At 27.5% G+C, this 12,070-nt stretch overlaps 1 protein-coding gene across 3 annotated transcripts in view; it reads left to right on the forward strand.

The window, feature by feature from the left end:
- LOC114123117 (lachesin-like) overlaps positions 1 to 12,070 on the forward strand; it is a 180,714-nt gene that overhangs the window by 163,347 nt on the left and 5,297 nt on the right. For all 3 annotated transcript variants that reach the window (XM_027985980.2, XM_027985981.2, XM_050200890.1), the window contains 4 exons: positions 4,433 to 4,618; positions 4,721 to 4,913; positions 5,569 to 5,697; positions 10,617 to 10,736. In XM_027985980.2, coding sequence (XP_027841781.2) covers positions 4,433 to 4,618; positions 4,721 to 4,913; positions 5,569 to 5,697; positions 10,617 to 10,736 — 628 coding nt within the window. The remainder of the gene's footprint in view (positions 1 to 4,432; positions 4,619 to 4,720; positions 4,914 to 5,568; positions 5,698 to 10,616; positions 10,737 to 12,070) is intronic.

Consider the following 12,070-nt stretch of genomic DNA (forward strand, 5'->3'; position numbering starts at 1 on the left):
ATAATCTTTAAAATACGTATATATTTTAAAATTTTAATATTTGATTAACAGTTGTTATAACACTGTTTGGTAGTTAATTTTGTAAATTAAAACATATCTAGCTATAAAATTCATAAAAATATCATGAATTATCGTCTCATAAACAAGATATGTGTTATAGTACCAATGTAAAACTGTAGTATGCATTTTATTCATTTCTGTCAGATTTGGTTCGTAACCTTTTGGGTGTTTTATTAAGAAAATGGTGTTATTTTTATACACTTTTGTTCCACTGGTAAATCCAAAGATCATGAATTCACAAATATAGGTCAAATGAAATTATATAGATATATTGATATGAGTATAGTATAATATATTAAACTTTTATACATTTTAATTAAATTAAGAAACTGAGCTGTTTCAATATATTAGAGTTATTATATTAAAAATTAAAACTCACGAAAGCCATAAAAATAGTTGTAATAGATGTATCGTTATTTGTAATGATATTAAAATTTAAGTCGTCAATCAGTTAATATTACAAAGATAAAAATAGTACTCAATTAGCATACATAACTAGACTAAGTTATAATAATTATATAATAAATTAGAAAAGCTGAGACGACATTTGAACCCCGTGAAATAGACTAATAATGACTAATAAAACTATAAAGTGTTAATATTTTAAAATTTTTACGTGTACGTCTAAATTAATCAACTTATAATTAGTCATTTGACAAATTAACATAAGCGACTGCGAATGACAACTAAGTATACATTACACACACCACACACGTCACTGTGGACCAATCTAATAAAATAATAATATTTTACGAGTAAACGAGTCGCACATGAGACGTACACGGAATAAATAGGTAAATGTCATGTCGGAAGTATAGGAGGAAGTGGCATAGGGTTTTCGTCTAACAACTTTCCGTTGACCAGAATCAGCGCATAGCGTAGGTAGATAAGTAAGTAGGTTAGCAGTAGGTCGACTCTCGGTATGTATATAGACCAGTTGTTGAACTTATAACAAGTGAGCGTATTGATGGGCTAGAGTGCGGCGTAGAGCATGCTGCAGGCGTAAGTGCGGTAAGGAGTGCGTATGGGCAGCGACCGTAGCGATACGCAAGCAAATGTTTGACAAATCTCAATATACTGATGTATAAAATATATTATATAAGTTTGTTAAAAGGTCGCATTGTGCGGTGCGACGAGTCTCGTTATAATTCTAAAGCCCGCCAAACTGTTGAAGGGGTGAGAACAAGGGGCCCTTTTTTCCCGGCGAGGGGGTGTGAGACAAGGGTGAGTGATGTTTTCCGCGCGCCGCTTTGGTCACCCCCTCCCCCAAGCATTATTATTCATCGGCGCGCGACTACTCCAGTGGTGGTCACCAAAACATATTCTATACTAGTCGGAGGATCTATAGACGGACTCTGCAGCGTATACGTATGTGTTATTATTATTGTTATCGTTGTTTGGCCGGAACACGCATTCGACCCCGTCTGAGCGGCGATGACAACCGTTTTACGTGAGTCGTTTTGTCAACCTCCATCAGCGGGTCTCGACACCCGAGACGTCACCCCACCTAACACCAAGAATGACATCTATTATTAAATAATATGCTGTGGAATGTACACGTATATCACTGCAGCGTAGCAAGACCGCAGCTTTTTCTTTTTTTTTTCTTACGCCGACGATGTTGTATACAATATATATTTGATCAAAATTTCAATTGATTTTCTCATCCACGTGTCTCTTTAAAAAACATTTCAAATTATCACACATTAAATCTGACAAATTTCTATGCAGCGTTTAAACATTTTTCGTCACTAATGCACCGCTTATCCAGTATAACGATATTGCCTAAAATTTAACAAAACGGCCGTTGTGGAGAGTCTATGTTGTTGTATATTATAATAGTAAGTAAAATAATGTAGTCAATAGAGTTTAAGCAACCAAATGAGTTATGAACAATTGTAAAAACGATTACTTAGGTATGCACGTTTTCGTGCAAAAATTAAACTTCATATCGTTGCTCTTTAACAATGAACCCTCTCATTAAATTATTTTGATACTTAAACCAAACTAAAACTATTATGAGCAGATCAATTATAAGACTACCTACACTATACAACGTGGTCCGTTGTGTTTGTTTATAAGGCCTAAAAATAATAAAATGAAAAATACGATTATATTCATAACTATTCGTAATAAGTATATGAAAAATTACATTCGAGATTAAATTTATAAAAAACGAATATAATATATTTTTTACTAAAAAACTGAAACTCTATTATAACTGAAAGTCTATTATTTGTAATATAAATATTTAACAAACATCATGCAATTTATAGTAGAATTTATAAAATTATGATTATTAATTAAATAATCTTAAAAATAATTATATACGCATGTTCAATATAATATAATTAAATCCGTATGTATATACGTGTTTACTAACTCTTATATTGAATATCATCTAACATGGAACCATAAGGTAAAATGAAAAACGATTTCCATTCGTGCTGTGAGTTCTAATATGGTGGTAAGTTACCAAAAGTTCTACTACGAACGAAACGTGATCGACCCAGTTTTATACTTTTTCTCATCATAGTAAAAAATAAAGAAATGAGGGAGGAGGAAAAGTTCCGCAATATTCTATTCGGTCGACAGCGAGCACGAAAACACTACAGCCATTGATGTTTCGATAACATAAACAGATAAATGTAACAAAGAATTACAAGGAGACGATGGTGGCTTTTCCCTTACCTATAGTCCGGTGAAATCCTCATTCCTAGTACATTTCTCAATTTCCTTTTTTCATCAACGCCCTACCCAAAGAATAAACGCAGGTCGAATTCCGTAAACTTCAAGCCTTAAAAAAGTTTAAGTCGATCACAAGAAAAATAAATTGTGTAAACGAAAAACCATCAACTTGTCCACTTCAATTTAAACGGGCACTTTTCCAATGTTTTTTTATTAAATGATAAGTAAGTAAACATAAAGAAATTATAAAGAAATAGTTACCTTACTCATCAAGACACCTCGATTGCCTACTTAGAACGCCGACGTAAACAAAACGTTCAGTTATGACTACAGATCGTAAGCATTAATGTTACACAACGTGCACAATTCCTTAAGAGACCAAAAAGTAATTTTAAGAAACAAGTAAACATAATATCCTAAGAGTACAATAAACGTCAGCTCCAATTTTCCAATTATCTTAAATAAACCTTCTCTTTACAGTAAAGTGTTGTAGAACAAGAAAAATGTTCTCATTTAACTATTCAAATTTGTTGGGTCATTTCTACGTTGTGAAATATTAATAGTATTATTTGAATACAAAAATTGGATCATGTTCAGATATAAGATAAGAATAGTATTAATATTTATTATTTATAATTAGGATTACGATAAAAAAAAATCATTAATATAATTTACTTATTATGAACGTAAATTTAAATAACTTAATTAGATATATTACAAAAATTAAAACATTTAATTAAGTTTACAATAATTTAAATTACAAAATATGTATTTTAGATTTACAAAAACAAATATTTTGATTTCGACATTTAAAATGGTTACCAAAAGAAATTTAAAAATATACTTTACATTGAAATTATTGAAATTATTATAATATATAATGTTAAGTTATATTTTTACTCATATTAAAAAAAAAAACCGTGAATTTCATAAATAGTCAATGCAATACCTCAATAGATTCTATATATAAAATATCCATTTAAATATTTATTTATATCATATATGTAAAACATTTCAAATTAAGAGTATTTATAGATATACATCATAATAAAAATATTTGTATTCTTCATTCAAATACAATGGAAAGCTATACTTTTATACAAACCAATCACATATAGTTTTTACAAAGAGTCGTTTTTTAATAGAACAGTAAGTAGGTTAAAAAAAATCGAAGTATGTCTAGAATGTTTGTACATTTGAATATACACGTTGAATTCACCCTACCAAATCCCATTACGTAATGGATTTCCATCGCATCGTATACAGTCTCTTTTGATCCAATACTAAACCTCAATTTTAGTACAAAACAGCACATACCAGCACATGTATATTTTCTGCACTATCTATTAAATTTAAATATTTTATTGAAGAAATCACTTGTATAGCACAAATGGCACTATTAGAGTAGACTTATAATATTATTAATCATATGTATTATTATTTAATTAATTATTATAAACCATAATACAATGATAATGATCATAAGTATGAACGTAAAAACTAAATCGTTCTTGTTTTGTATAAAATTTAATTATTTTCAATGCAGATGATAAAGAAAAAAAACTGATTTACTAATACGACATATTATACTCATCAAAACTACCAAAAAACATGCTTATGATTGTTATGTATGATATACTACATATTATAATTATGTTTTTAACACACTTTTGGTTGTACTCAGGTTGCTTGGATTAAAGCAGACACGAAGGCTATATTAGCTATTCACGAACATGTTATCACGAACAATGACAGGTTATCTGTCACGCACAATGATTTTAATACATGGACACTAAATGTTAAGGCTGTTCGGAGAGAAGATAGAGGCACTTACATGTGTCAAGTCAATACGGACCCAATGAAAAGCCAAGTAAAAATTTACTAAAACTTTACTAAAATATAAACATATATATATATATTCATTTTTTTTTTTTTTTGTTAATTGACTATAACCTTCTATATTTGCTTGTAGAGTGCTTTTCTAGAAGTAGTTATACCCCCAGACATCGTATACGAAGACACTTCTGGAGATATGATGATTCCTGAAGGTGGTTCGGCTAAATTGATTTGCAAAGCTCGAGGATATCCTGAACCAAAGATATTATGGAAAAGAGAAGATGGAGGAGATATAATTGTTAGAACTGGAACTACAGTGAAAACCAAAAGTAAGATGAATGGTTTCACGAGAATCATAATGTTTCACTTAATAAAATTTGAATTTATAGTTTATTTATAAACATGGAAATAAAATATGATCTATAGTTTATTTAAGTAATGAAAAAACGTAAATACCAAAAGTTATAAGCCAAATTTCACGTTAAAATCTTATTCCAAATATATGAAGCAAATGAGCCGTTATTTATTATTTTGAAAATAAATCGTATAATCTAATAATATACAAAAATAAAGTATACATACTGAAAATATCTTTTTGTGTAAATATTATAAAATAATTAAGCCAATTAGTACGTTATGATGTACGTTTTGATTGTTAATGTTAGATAGGTTAGACTAAGTTATGCATACTAGTTATATTGGAATTTATTTAAACCTCCTAAATTCCTATAGTACATAAATTATAAATTAAATTAAACAACTATTTTGAATAACACAATTTATAACTTTTTTTGTTGTTTATATACTGATTTGTATATTTTATTAAACCAAAATAATTATTTTTTGTTTATTATAATACAATTATAAACATGTATAAGTACTAACTAATATTGGTGAAATTCATAAAAGTTATTTGTATAAATATTTCAATATCTTATTTCATACAATATATATATATATATATATATATTTAATTTGTTTCAGTGACGACAGTTGAAGGTGAATCATTACTTTTATCAAAAGTGACAAGATCAGAAATGGGTGCATACCTTTGCATTGCGGCCAACGGTGTACCACCATCGGTTAGCAAAAGACTGATGCTTCACGTTCATTGTAAGTATACATTCATATGAATTATTCATTATGATATTCTATTATATTATACATAAAGATACAGCTGAAAAATTATTTTTTTATGGTATGTAGATGAAAAAAGAAAAATCGACGTAATTTCCTTCACCTAGCATCCCCTGGCGATCATTCAACAATGGCACAGTGAAACAGATTTAAAGTTTTTTCGTCCCGATAGGGTTAGGTCTGATTGGCATTTATCACTGGTATCGAAAACGGTTCAAGTACAAAAGAGCATTAATAACGTCCATCTCTACTATCATTCTCTCTCACTCTTTTTAAAATAAATATATATATATATTGATTTGTATAAAAGCCGATATATAGTACAAAACGGAATCAGCTGTCGACGAGAGCTATTTTTTTACTATAGAAAACTCGTCAAAAATGGAGAGAAAAAACCATTACCCCCCACACAAATCACTTTTTTGGTAGAATGGAGGATATAAAGCCGGTAAAGCATTGTTGATGATCCCTATTGTGTGCTAAGCAAACGTGAATAAAATAGTGGGTTAAATATTAATTTTTTCGATTTGAATATACGCTGAACACTTCACATTTCCAAATTAATTAGTTAATATAAATTGGTTAAATAATGCAAATCGCATCTTAAACAATTGAAGTTACACAAATAAAAAAACAATAAAGCATTAATAACCAAACTTTGTCGAAACGCTATAAAACAGAAATTTATAGTATATGTACATGTACAATCCACAGTATGTATAAATCTTAGTCTAAAATTTAATATATTATTTTATAGGTGTCTAATTGTTAATTATAGCGGTATTCTATTATTTATCAAAAAGTATACTATTATAAAATATAAAATATATTTTCTACAACAATAAAAATAATCACACGTTGTTTGATGTTACATCACAGTTAGTGTGTAATGTGTATAATATATTATTTTTTTTTAAATAAACCGATATTCAATAATAACGATGCTAACTATTATATAGTTAAATTATATTTCATATTAAAAATCGTTAAATTCTATAAAAATTACTTGATTAAATAATAATTGTATAAATCTTGATTTTTTTTCTTATTTTAATTGTTAAAGAAAAAAATAATTAGTATAAATTAATTTAAAGTTGAGAATTTAAATTTATCTTTTCATGAAGTATATTTGTTATGCACCCTTTTATTTTCCATATAATTATTTGAAAATGGTATCTTCTAGAACACCATAAATTGCTATGAGTATAATTTACTGTATAATTTTTACTCAATAAAAATATTATATGTTAATAAATCTTGTTTTTTTAGTCTACAACCAGTAAATAACGTAACGTAACTTGACAGTTTTAATAGCATATATAAAATACAACACATTTGTCACCACCGTTGGTGAACGAGGTGAATGGTCAATAATTAATTAGTAAAGGGTTATACTAGTTGTCTTGGTTGTGACGAGACAAACGTTAATCTGTTTGGTGGTATTGCTATATAGAATGTGTTGTTTAAAAGGGCTGTTCATTAGAGTCCGTTGACGTTTTTGGCCGCTATAATGGAATTTGTCCTGGTGCCGAAATAAATAGTCGTCGAACAAACCACTCCTGTCTACTATCACTCACCATGGTAGCAGGAAGATAGAGATAATTGTGTATAATAAATGCGTTTTCGAAATCGTATTATCATTATTTTCAAAATAATTTATTTATTCTTGAATTACATTCCAACTCATTCGTTCAATGTATCCATTAAAATCCCACATTAATCAAAATTATGTATTTTTAACAGGTATTTTATTTTGTTTACGTTTTACCAAATGGCATTTTAAATAATTTCATAAAATATTTCATTCTTATAATATAATTACAAATTATAAGAGATAATCTATAGTTTCCATAACTGTGCATCAATACATAAAATACATGTTTATTATTTGTATAAAAATTACAATAACATTTTCTCTGATCATATAAGTAAATATTAAATCCATTTAATGTTAACTATTATTTTATCATAACTAAAAAATTGTAATAATTTTAATCCTAACTTTAAAAGTCTAAAATTATATCACAGACATAATGCATATAATATATTTCGGTCATGGATGTATAATGCATATAGTAGATCTATATATTAAAATTTAATTTTAGACAAATAGTTTATGAGTTATAAGTATTTAAAGTTTTGATGAGCAGAGTGGAGTACCGCTAGGCTACCCCGCAAAATGTTGGTCCAGTATATACTCTACTCGTCAAAACTTCAAATACTTATAACTAATTAACCACTTGCCTGAAATTTGATTTGTAAATGTATATATGTATATTAAAATACTCCACATATTATTCTGCTTCCGAGTATAAAATAAAAAATGTATTTTGTTATTTTAAAAAAGTAAAACTTGAAAACTTATTACGATAACAAATAGTGAATAATATCATTTTTCTCGAATGTGTATGCGTATTGTTTTGCAACAACTTAAAATTATGTAAATAAATATTTTTAATAACACTCATCATTTTTGATGTTATAATGAATGTTTTATGTCAAATAAATCACCTGATACGTCGTAATTATTTTTATTTTCATTCCATGTATATCTAAGATACAGAAAATTAAAAATAATTAAAACACTTGTTTAACAAAATCTAATTATAACCTACTAGTAAAATCAGTTTTTAACTTTAATACTATAATCAAACAAAATGAATTAATACATTTATCAATTATATATATAAAAAAAAAATCGTGTTATGGAGTAATAAATGCTTCATTGTTTTATTAAAATGTATTACCTTTAACAATGTCATCCACAATAAAAATAAAAAATTATATGGATTAAAATATTTGATGAAAATAAAATATGAAATAATATCATGTTTAAATAAACTAAGGCTTTAATTAATAACCTCATGATATTATAATCAGTCACATTAGTGTTGTCATTATTATTGGCATACATAGTATCAAATATTTTTTGTAAAATTCAAAACTTATTTTGAGTAAGATTTTAAAATTTTATTGACAAAATTATTTTATCCATTGATAATATACTAATTATCTTATATTTGTAATTAAATAATACATTTAGTTAACGTGTTTTTATCAAATTATAAATAAATTAGATTATTCACTAACAACTTCATTTGCTACTTCTCTCTGTAGGTACCTATTGAAGTAACCTTCCCAAGAATTCTAATTACTTTGGAAGTTGTTTAATCATACTATCCCTATGCATAAATATCTTGGTACCTTTTCAGCATACCTAAATACTTTACTTCGCATGTTTATTTAAAATATTTTTACAAAAACTTCAATAACACCAAATGAATACAAATTTATATTTGTATGTAGAAATTGGTCATCAAAAAAATATTTAAAATATTAAGATAGTCGAATATAAAACATAAAGATTTTTTTCTTTAACACACACAATTATATTTAATTTGTTAAAAGAAAAATAGTGTTTTTGTTAGTGCATTGTGCATACTGCTCATATTCTTCATTTGAATTTTTACAACTTATTTACTAATAACAATTTATAAAACTAAAAACTAAACATCATTATTAAAAGATACACATAGAAATTCAGACTTTTTACAAAGAAAATTAAAGAACAACAATATTCAATTATGTTAACTAATTTAATGTGATTCGTGTTCATAGAGTAAATAATATGATTGTATGATTATATCAGCTAGTAGATAATAAGCTAGTTTACAATACTAAAACATTAAAAAAAAAAGATATAATTTAAAAATGTTTTCTTATTATAACATACTATATCATATTTGTTTATAAAAATGAATTATAACTAAACAAATATAAAGTAAATAAATTATGTTCTTCTTTAAAATTATATTAAAAATATATTGTTTATAAATGAGTATTTATATGTTTAAAATTTTATTTTTTTTACTTCGATTTATTCTTCTAAAAATAAAATGAATGAACCCTACTGAACATGTCCAAGTGGGGCCATGATTATATAGTTACTAAAACAGTAAAACCGATGAAAACCAAATAATTTGATTTTTAAATCAATTTCAATATCTAAATGTATTTACAGTAATAATTTCTACTCTATAGATATTTATTTAATTCAAAAGAACAAAAAAATAATACAGATGGGTTCTTACACTATACTATATATTTTATTATATCTTATAAGAACAATATCAATTATTTTATATTATTAGTATCTTAAATATTTTTCAATAAGACAATAAATGTAAATTGTAAACTGCCACCTCTAATTTAAAATATATTATGTGAAAAAAAACCCCAACCATGAAATAAGTTTAACATAAGTTAGGCTAATTCGGTTTTTAGATCTCCATGATGAAGGTCAATATAATTAATGTAAAACCAAAAAAGAAACAAAGTTTTCATAAAATATTCAAATATTTAACCAAGTATCACTAACACCGGACAGATGCCAAGGGGACACTTGCATAAGTAATGGAAATCGATTTTGTAATCTGGTCTCACGGAAACTTTCAGTTTTTAATTAAAAACTTACTTTATCTGAAAGCCGACAAAATTAGTTACTTTTCAATTTCTCTGTAACCCTAACGAAAATAAGAAACGAATGAAAGGGTGGGAATGAATATTATTTTGAAACAAAATGCAATATTTATCAAAAAGTTGGTAGCTCCAATTTAGCAAATTAACATTGTAGGTTTAACTAAATTTTTAAGATAGCCTAAAATAACTTTTCGATAAAACAAAATAAGTTTGCTTTTACATATTTGTCAGAAATGAAATTCCTATAAAACAGATCGGCGAGTGAAAGCGAGTAAAATGTAGCAATATAAATATTCTAGATTGATAGGACGATGCGAAATAGGAATTCAATGAATTTATTATATAAACCCACTCCGCTTAAGTATCTTTTTATAAATCGTAAAATACAAAAACTTAAGTATACTTTTTTTATGCAGTTCATCCTTTGGTTCAAGTTCCAAATCAACTAGTGGGAGCACCTCAGAAAACGGACATTACACTTCAATGCTATGTCGAAGCATCGCCAAAGTCAATCAATTATTGGACAAGAGAATCAGGTAAATACACAAGAATTAATAATTATTATGAATAAATTCAAATTAACTTTAAAGCATTTTACAGAAATAAATTTTCTATTTGAAACAATGTATTTATATATTTTTTTAATATTTATGATAGGTATTAGGTACATTTGAAAACCATTTTAAGCAGGATTCATCTCAATTTACTATTAAAATAAACTACAAAAACACTATTACGAAACCTATTATAATATCCAAGTGAATTTATATATTCTACTAAGCATAACATAAAAAACTATTTAATAAATATTTAACGATACCCTGACATACATAAGACAATAATATTATAACACTTTTCGATCTTCTAAATCGGTGGTCCTCTCGACTTCGTTAGACTCGTCATACTTTTTTGTCTAAAAAAATAAATCTACTTTATAAATACTGCGTTGTATGGATATAAACAGAATTAATTTAGTTTTATTATTATTTTAATTGCAATGGCTTTTTAGGTATTATGTACATTTTAATTAAACATTAACAGTACGTATTATATCGCGACCCATTTCTGAAGCTCGTGTAACCCACCGGTTGAAGACCACTGGTCTAAATTATCTTCTAATAACATTATAATATATAGCTAATAATGGCTTAAAATTTAAATGAATCACAAAAATACATTAGGTAGGTACCACATGTAGTAATACATACATACGTACAAAAAAAAAAAAAAAAAATTAACATCGAAACAAAAAAATATATTACCAGCCTTTTTATGTAATGTGATGACACAATGGAGAACACAAAAGCCAAATGCAATATAATATTATGAAAGGGGTGGTTAAGGTGAGGATGTTGTTAGTTTGTGTGTGTGTGTGTGTGTGTGTAGTGACAGGGGGGGGGACGGGTGAGAAGAGAAAAGCGGCTAGGTTGACAATATAATTGTATTGGTTCAAAGGCTACGAGCCGCGCTACCGCCACCGCCACAGCCGCCGGTTGATGATGGCGTTGCAAAATCTACAACCCTGGCCAATTTTGTACTGCTCCCGATGCCCTATGCGCGTTCGTCCTCGCCGCCCGCCGCTCTCCGTTCACCTCTCGCCACGCTGCTGCACGATGACTTTAAAAAGCTCCGACCACCACCGCGACGGTGTGTACACTTTATTCAAAGCCATGCTAATAAATGTAATTTACATATTTTTCAAATAATTCTATCCGGTACACCGAGTCACCGCGTGTACCGTCTATGTGTGCCTGTATGCGAGTATATGTTATGTACACACACACACACACACATTATATAGGTATAACTATATAATATAATGTATATATAGTATACGCCACGAGTAACCGCCGCTATAGGGCCAGGAACC

The sequence above is a fragment of the Aphis gossypii genome, chromosome 2 (assembly GCF_020184175.1).
Source record: "Aphis gossypii isolate Hap1 chromosome 2, ASM2018417v2, whole genome shotgun sequence".
Lineage (NCBI taxonomy): Eukaryota > Metazoa > Arthropoda > Insecta > Hemiptera > Aphididae > Aphis > Aphis gossypii.